The 7,625-nt window shown below is 42.3% G+C and overlaps 1 protein-coding gene across 2 annotated transcripts in view; it reads left to right on the plus strand.

Moving 5' to 3' along the window:
• The window catches only part of LOC108429970 (zinc finger protein 480-like), a 28,093-nt gene extending 20,826 nt beyond the window's left edge, over nucleotides 1-7,267 (plus strand). The window contains exons 1-2 of one of the 2 annotated variants that reach the window (XM_017702077.2): nucleotides 3,611-3,808; nucleotides 5,649-7,267. In XM_017702077.2, the coding sequence (XP_017557566.1) occupies nucleotides 3,763-3,808; nucleotides 5,649-7,066 (1,464 nt within the window). In that variant the 5' untranslated portion in view covers nucleotides 3,611-3,762 and the 3' untranslated portion in view covers nucleotides 7,067-7,267. Of the gene's footprint in view, nucleotides 1-3,610; nucleotides 3,809-5,648 lie in introns of those variants that run through there. The other variant, XM_037537225.1, reaches the window with a different exon arrangement.
• Nucleotides 7,268-7,625: the final 358 nt, after the last annotated feature.

A 7,625-nucleotide genomic window follows, 5' to 3' on the forward strand; every position in this document is an offset into this window, starting at 1 on the left:
TTATGCCATAATTTCTGTACTATTGCCCCCCTACTGTGTTAAACTTAGCAAACAAGTAATCATTTTCTTTAAAATTTACAGAAAACATGGCATTTAAGTTTGATTCCTGTAAAAGATGTGTTAACATTATCACTCAGAATATCAACAAAACATGCAATTTGACCAGGTTGTTCAAAATTTTTTGTCCATAAGTGTAGTATGATTGTTAAAAAATGCCAGGATATTGGATTCATTTGCTTTGCTTTGTAAGATCAACCCAAGCAAACGAACATTTTTATGTAATCATCAGGGTTATGGGTAGTATAAGCCTTTGTATAGTAGGGTAAGCAATCACGGACCTGAGCCACCAGGGGGCCGACAAGCACGTACTTTGTCTTTTTGTTTTCCTCCGCAATGACAGAAACTCAGATGTTCATGGTTACTGTGGTTCAGGGAGTTGCATGGGGCTCCTGTAAACAACACAGTGCAGCAATTCCAGTCAGACTTGTGCCGTAATAGTGTCTGAAATGAAAGGAATAGATTGGTGAAAATTAACGTAGCACAATTTTCACTAACCCTAAATGCAGTTCAACAGCCAAAGTGTATTTGGTGTCCATATTTTGCTTCTTTAGACTCTGTGACAAAGAGAACATCACTACCAAACACCAGAATAGTCAGTAGTCACCCAAATATATCCCCAAAACTTCTCAACCCAATCAAATCCACCTCTTTCTTAAGATACAGTATGACTTACTCTAAACAACAATGACCATTTTTGTATTGTAGGGCTGAGGGAGGTTGAGTTCATGTTGTGGACAATGGATGGGAAGGTGGGGGTTTTGGTCCAGAACTTGATTTCTTTTAGAATTAAAGCTATTTTTAAATGTCTGTATACACAGGCAATGAAATCCCATCTAAAATATAAAATTGTTTTGCCAAGCTCAAATCTGACTGTATCAGTTTAATACAAAACCAGTAATTATATAAAATGTTAACAATGAAAGAAATACACCTTGTGTTTTGCTTACATTACCAGCATTTGGCTGACGCTCTTATCCAGAGCGACTTACAATTTGATCATTTTACACAATTGGCCTGACTGCATGTCTTTTTGGACTGTGGGAGGAAACCAGAGAACCCAGAGGAAACCCACGCAGACACAGGGAGAACATGCAAACTCCACACAGAGAGTACCCCGGTCACCCGGCCGGGGAATCAAACCCAGGCCCTCCTTGCTGTGAGGCAACAGTGCTACCCACCACGCCACCGTGCCGCGCTTAACATACCCATAAAATGAATAGTCTGTCACATTCAGTGACCTGATGAAGATTAACAACATTTAAGCCAGGGGTGCAGAACTGTGGTCCTGGATGACCGGTTGCCAGCGCAGTTTGGAGGTTACCCCCCTCAAGCACAGTTAAGTGTCATCAGGTGTGTTTTAGTAGGTAAGTCACCAAACTGCATTGGACACCAGCCCTCCAGGACTGGAGTTGTGCACCCCTGATTTGAGCCTTCAGAGGGACAAAGACAGCTGGTTGGATCTGTTACAGTCCCATTACAGATAAACCAGTTAGAGTTAACAGCAGTGGTGGTTCCAATGCTGGGTGTAGCTGTTTCAAATTCCTAATCTCTTTGATAAGCACAGATTCCAAAGCTAACATCTACACAGTGGAAATAATTAAGGACAGGCTGCTTTTAGCCATACTTACTGTTTAGCCTCTAAGACCGAACCATGTTCGTTCTACAGCATAAACTGTTGAGCCATTGCTCTTCTTACTGATCTTGTTGAGTTTACTGACCAAGTTGGTTATTTACTTTTTCATGTTCCTTCAGTTCTTGTCCGTTTGGTGTGTTTAGGGAAAGTTTTCTCTACTCTCTGACACACGAGTGCACTGCATTCAGTCAAAGCCTGGTCACTCGGTGGTCATCTTTGCAACACCACTGGCCAGTTATTTCCAGCCATACAAGTCCAGACTCCTATCTCTTTGAATGAGGAGTTACCGATACCCTCGAAACTGAAGGCCAAATTACTGTTCAAAAATCATTTGAAATCACTGGCAAAATCTGATGGAAAAACTCATAGTTTGTAGTGTTTGGCTCAAAAATGCGATTTTTCAGCCTGTACTGGCTACTGCATTTGCGCAGATCTCCACAAGGAGGGGGGTTGGGCCTCATTTTGTATTTGGTGTCATACTCCTATGCCCATGTCAGGAACTCCGGGTCTAAAAAGGAATTTCTTAGACTGGCAGCCTCCTTAAACAAACCACACAAACGAGCACACTTTGCCAGTGTGGTAGTGTATTTCTACGTAACATGAGAAGTCAGAACAAATGAAACAGGTTTCCATGTTACGATGCAGTTCTCTAGCTGTTCTTCATCTGATGCTCACTGAGTAGAACACAGTAGATCTTTCCCTTCTGTTAGTAGCTTGCTTTGCCAAGCTCTACAAAATTATCTGCACTCAGGCTAATTCAGGTGCAAAAAATTTGTGATGTCAACACATTTTTTCACTTATGCAGCCTGTAGTAGTTCAGTTCCGCCGATTCATGCTGAAGTTATAAGGAGTATTTCAGCCTGGGCTGATTTTTGAAGGAGGTTTAATAAAGCAATTGTGATTTTATCAGGGGAGGGATGTTCTTAGGCAAGGTGCGAAGCAGAGTGCCCTTCCCTGTGATAGAATTGCAGTAACACACAGTCTCAAGTGGATAATTGCTTCTATAAAACAGTGACCAACATAAAATCTGATAAAATACACGATTTTTCAGAAAATAATGTGTTATTATTAATAATAATCAACGTAAACAACTATTCCGCCAAGAAACCATGGACCACTGAACACTCGATCACCCGTCGCTGTATATAGCAAGCATTTCATGAACTGTTCATGTGATAACACAATCTTTAGCTTTATAAGTAGTTTTTGGACACCAAATCGCCACTGTGAGTCTTATTTAGCACCAATCCAGCCCCTCTTCTCGTGCTGGGGCTGAATCTCAAATGGCTCCCTGCTCCCTACATAGTGCACTACGTAGGAAGTTAAATACTGCATCCTTCACCCACACCGTGCACAATGTAGCTAAGCAACAGTCATTTGGGACTGAGCCACATCCATGCTCAGTAAATGATGCACTGTCTGGCTGTAGAGGCTAGAACTTGTAAAATTTCATAGCACGCTGTAGGGAGTACAGAGCCATTTGGGAGTTAGCCTGAGTTTGACACTATGTCTGAATGAAGCACGAACATTTGAGGTGTGTAATCCATTCAAGTGACATTTTCTACACTTTAATACTAATCATAATGAATAAATGAATGAATGTAGTATTTTGTGATATTAATAATGGAGTCGTTGGCTATTATTGAGCCTGTTCGCTAGCTGGCCGGCCTAGTTTTAGACTAGAACATAAGGTTCTAGCCCCTCAATTTTAAAAAAAAACAAACGGGTTCTTACTTCATAAATATACTCGCTGGTCCATGTGAGCAGCATGAAAGTCATGGTTTTGGTACATAAAACCAGACAAATGTGGAAAATAAATACAAGAGAAAGGCCAGTTAAGAGGCTTTACGAATTGAGCCCAGTTGTAATACTACCGCCGTACGCTAGGGGCGGTGTAAAACGTGCACAATGGCTAAATAACTTCCCGGCGCTGCATTAGGAAGAATGGGAGGGAGACTGGTCACCAGTTTTGGCATCAGGCTAATATCTTTTATTTTCCTTAACCGCGGACACTTATAGTCTGTTTTTGTATAGTAGTTTTTTTTTTAGATATACTGTCTGTGAGCAGTATGGATTTACCCATTGACTCCAGCCTGTTCTTGTCGGATGACCAAGGTAAAACAAAAACAAACCACTGACAACGTTGCGCTAGATTTTAGCCTTTTTTATCTGCAGTATGTGAATAACAGTCTTATAAACGAACCGTCCTGCCGCACTTTATCAGTCTCACACCCCAAATTACGAGGCTGAAGTTGGCTTCGTATTTGAATTTCCCACTCCACCTTAAGCGGTGAGGCAGTCGCATACTGGCGCCTGTTCGTTCTCCACGATATAGCGGGCTGCTGCACCATTTAAGGTGGAACGGAGAATTCGTGCAAGAATTTAGGTGTAGGCTAAGGCTAGATTAAGGTTAGAAGCGAGTACAACTCTTACTACCGATTTTTAGGATTTAACCAACGGATATTTTTATTTATTTTATGCATATAACGTTATATTTGTCTTTAAATCCCTTCGTATCCCTGTCGGGGGCTGGGGCGCCCAGCTGTGGTTCTGGTTCCGTACGGTTTGGCCTTTTTCTCTAACGACGATGACACGCTGACCGTCAACAGATACTGCTGTTCTGTCTTTGGTTATCGGCTTAATAGGGGTCCATAATGAGACCTGATGCTCGGATGAACCGGGCTGGACTGGGCAGAACATTCTGGAATTCCCAACAATGACGACCCACGTTGTGTCGCTGTTGGTTGGGTCAGTCCAAAGCCGTTACACTTGGTCATTAAAGGGGAGCTCCACCGTGTTTTAAACTTGGCTAAATGATGAATTCATTAGGATGTAATCAAAGTCATTCAGGCTGGTTTGAGGTGTTGTGCATCATTCTGGACAAAACATGCCGGGTCAGAATTGTTCTCAGTGTTAGTTATAGGAACCAGACGTCTGAAGCGTTAGATGCCTTTAAAAGCTGCCTTTCAGGAAGCTTGTAAATGTGTAACAGTTACAAATATGATGCCTAAGCTAAGATTTGGGATGTTTGCAGGTGATCGGTTTAGTGTCAGTGTTGTACTGGACTCATGCTGGGGGGGTTGTGGGAATGAAGCAGGTGTTGAGAGAGAACAGTTGAGAATTATTTATTTTAAATTTTCAAAAAAAGTTTTTTTTTATCAGCAGAATAATTTCATGAGGGAAAACTGTCAACCAGTGACAACAAGTAACAGTGTGGGGGGTGGGGGGAAAGATTTTTCCCATGTTGCTTATCAAGATATTCATTATGCATTTAGAATATGTTATTCTGAATATGCTTTTTATGGATTGCAGCAGAATGCACCACTGAATACATTTAGGAGATGTGTATTGAGAATTTCCCTGTTGTGGGATTAATGAAGGATCATCTGATTCAGTATCTAGCCATTATAACTTGACATCACAAATCAGATAACTGCAATGAAATCAGAAAGTTTTTACTGCTGTAGTATTCAGAGAAGTTGTTGTCGTCTTATTTTTAAGGGATGTTTTGGGAGTATTCTGGTACTCGTTTGGAGACTTTGTGCAGAGAGGTACATGCAGGGTGTTGTAAGGCCCCAAAATTAGTTTTACCATTATTTTTATCATTGTCAGCATTGTATATCAAAACATATAAGGCAGGTATAGGTTCACTGATCATTTTGCATAGGAAATAATATGGCTATATTGGCATGGTGGCCTGGTTCCTATCACTATCACTGTAAAGAAATAATCAGAGCAGGTAGAATTCTCTACAGTGAACCATTTCACATAAAACACACTGAATGATTTTGTGTACATCTATAAAATAGTTATACGGATATTTTGAAAAAAGGTGTGTACATTCGAAACGCTCAGAATAGAATGAAAGTAAAACCAAAAGGGCAGTGGAAAGAAACAACAACATTGTTTCTGATGTTGATGAAAATGATTCATTGCCTCTCTCTTTCCCCAACAGATGTGGCCAAACTGGTGCAGGAAGAATTCCAAAAACAAATACTTGCGGACAGTGAGAAATCTCAAAAGGCCCAAAACGCAAGGAAGAATACGGATCTCTGGGACAGTCTATGGAACTCTGTTGACCCAGTAGTTAATAAACTGGTTAATCAAGTGGCCAGTCCCGTCTTTAGTCCGGTCTTCTGCTTGGCTTGTGACACCATGTTCTTCAATAGGCTGACCCTTGAGGAGCATGTCTGCCCTTTTGTTAGCTTCATTTGTTCGTGTGGTATTGGTTTCACCAGTTATCCTGAAATGTGGTCCCACAGTCTGTCCCACAACCACAAAGCATCGTACGTAGTGAATCACAAAAGTGCTATCCAGAACAGGATCAATTCAGTTAAAGAGCAGGAATCCAAGCTGAAGTTTTTAGAGGCTACTGCGAAGAACGTCGGCATTGTCCAGAAGGCCGTTCCGGCCACACATTCTGCTACATCTATGACGAGGTACGCCGTCGGACGAACGATTAACCTTTGGAGGCGTTTCAAACCAGTGGTGAAGATCGAGACTCTTCAGGCGTTTCCCTGTCAAAGGAATTACATGTGCATGGTTTGCCGCGAAGTGATGTGTAATCAGGACGTGCTCATCGAGCATGTCCATGCCTCACACCATAACACCTGCATATATGGCTGCATTCGCTGCGGGCTGCTTTTGATAAGCAGCGTGACTCCGAAACCTCACCACAAGTGCGGCTCCCTTTACACCGGCCCTTCCAAAAGGTTCACTGTTGGCCACGTGGTTAAAGACCCTCTGGCAGCAGACAGACTGTATATGCCTTATGCTTGTCAGTACTGCTCTCTGAAATTTTGTCATCCAGTGCACCTAAGCAACCACATCCATCTCAACCACACCAACGTATCCAAACTGCGTGTAAACAAGTCGCAAGGAAGCAGCGCCAAAAGAGTCCAGCACACTTTGAAGAACATGCCAAACAGAACCTCACAAACTCAAAAACAGAGGTGCGCGCTTTGCGGCAAAATGAACGACTCAATCAAGATGCTTGCGCAGCACTGGTGCGTGAGGAAGCTGACTTTGTTCAAGGCTGAGAAGGTCACAAAGATGATCAGCGAGAAAGACCAACAAAGATCAGACTGGTGCTCACCAATAGAGAGTGACAGCGAAGAACTGACCTTCTGCTTTCAGGACATCAGTGACATGACGACGCATGGTCATACAAAGCTACTGACGATAAAAACGGAGCCGGTAGAGGTGAACCTGAAGATGACCCAAACAGACTTTTCTCAGAGGGTATCTGTCAAAACCGAGCCCGATGATGATAACGGAGTGGAAAAAGCCCCGAGTGAAATGAACAGACTCTTTTACCAAAATTGCAGTACTCCCAATGCTAACAATCTGAAGTGCTGGCTTAGCAGCATATAGGGCCAAAGCTATGGTTTACAAGTGTTTTGGAATTGTTCTCTTCATTCGTGGATAGTCATGTTGTATAGACTCTCATTCTGCTATTTGAGCAAATTTGATGTATTTTACTCGATGACTAGCGTCCCACAGCTTCGTCGTTCATGGTTTTCTCCGACGTTTGTCAGCTATGTTGAGTAATTCCAATAAAAGGAAAAGCAAAAACGTCCCCGCACTTGAAGATTCACAACAGAATTTCTGTTTTGCTTTTAAACCATGCAGGTAGGGCTGGGCAATAGGACCATGTATATCATTATTGTGATAACGTACACTGATCAGGCCTAACATTATGACCAGCTCCTTGTTTCTACGCTCATTGTCCATTTCATCAGCTCCACTTACTGTATAGCTGCACTTTGTAGTTAGTTTCTCTGGTACTTTGTTGGCCCCCTTTTACCCTGTTCTTCAGTGGTCGGGACCCCCATGGACCCTCTCAGATCAGGTACTATTTGTGTGGTGGATCATTCTCAGTACTGCGGTAACACTGACATGGTGGTGTTAGCAGCACAACACACACTAACAC

This window comes from Pygocentrus nattereri, chromosome 3, assembly GCF_015220715.1.
Source record: "Pygocentrus nattereri isolate fPygNat1 chromosome 3, fPygNat1.pri, whole genome shotgun sequence".
Taxonomy (NCBI): domain Eukaryota; kingdom Metazoa; phylum Chordata; class Actinopteri; order Characiformes; family Serrasalmidae; genus Pygocentrus; species Pygocentrus nattereri.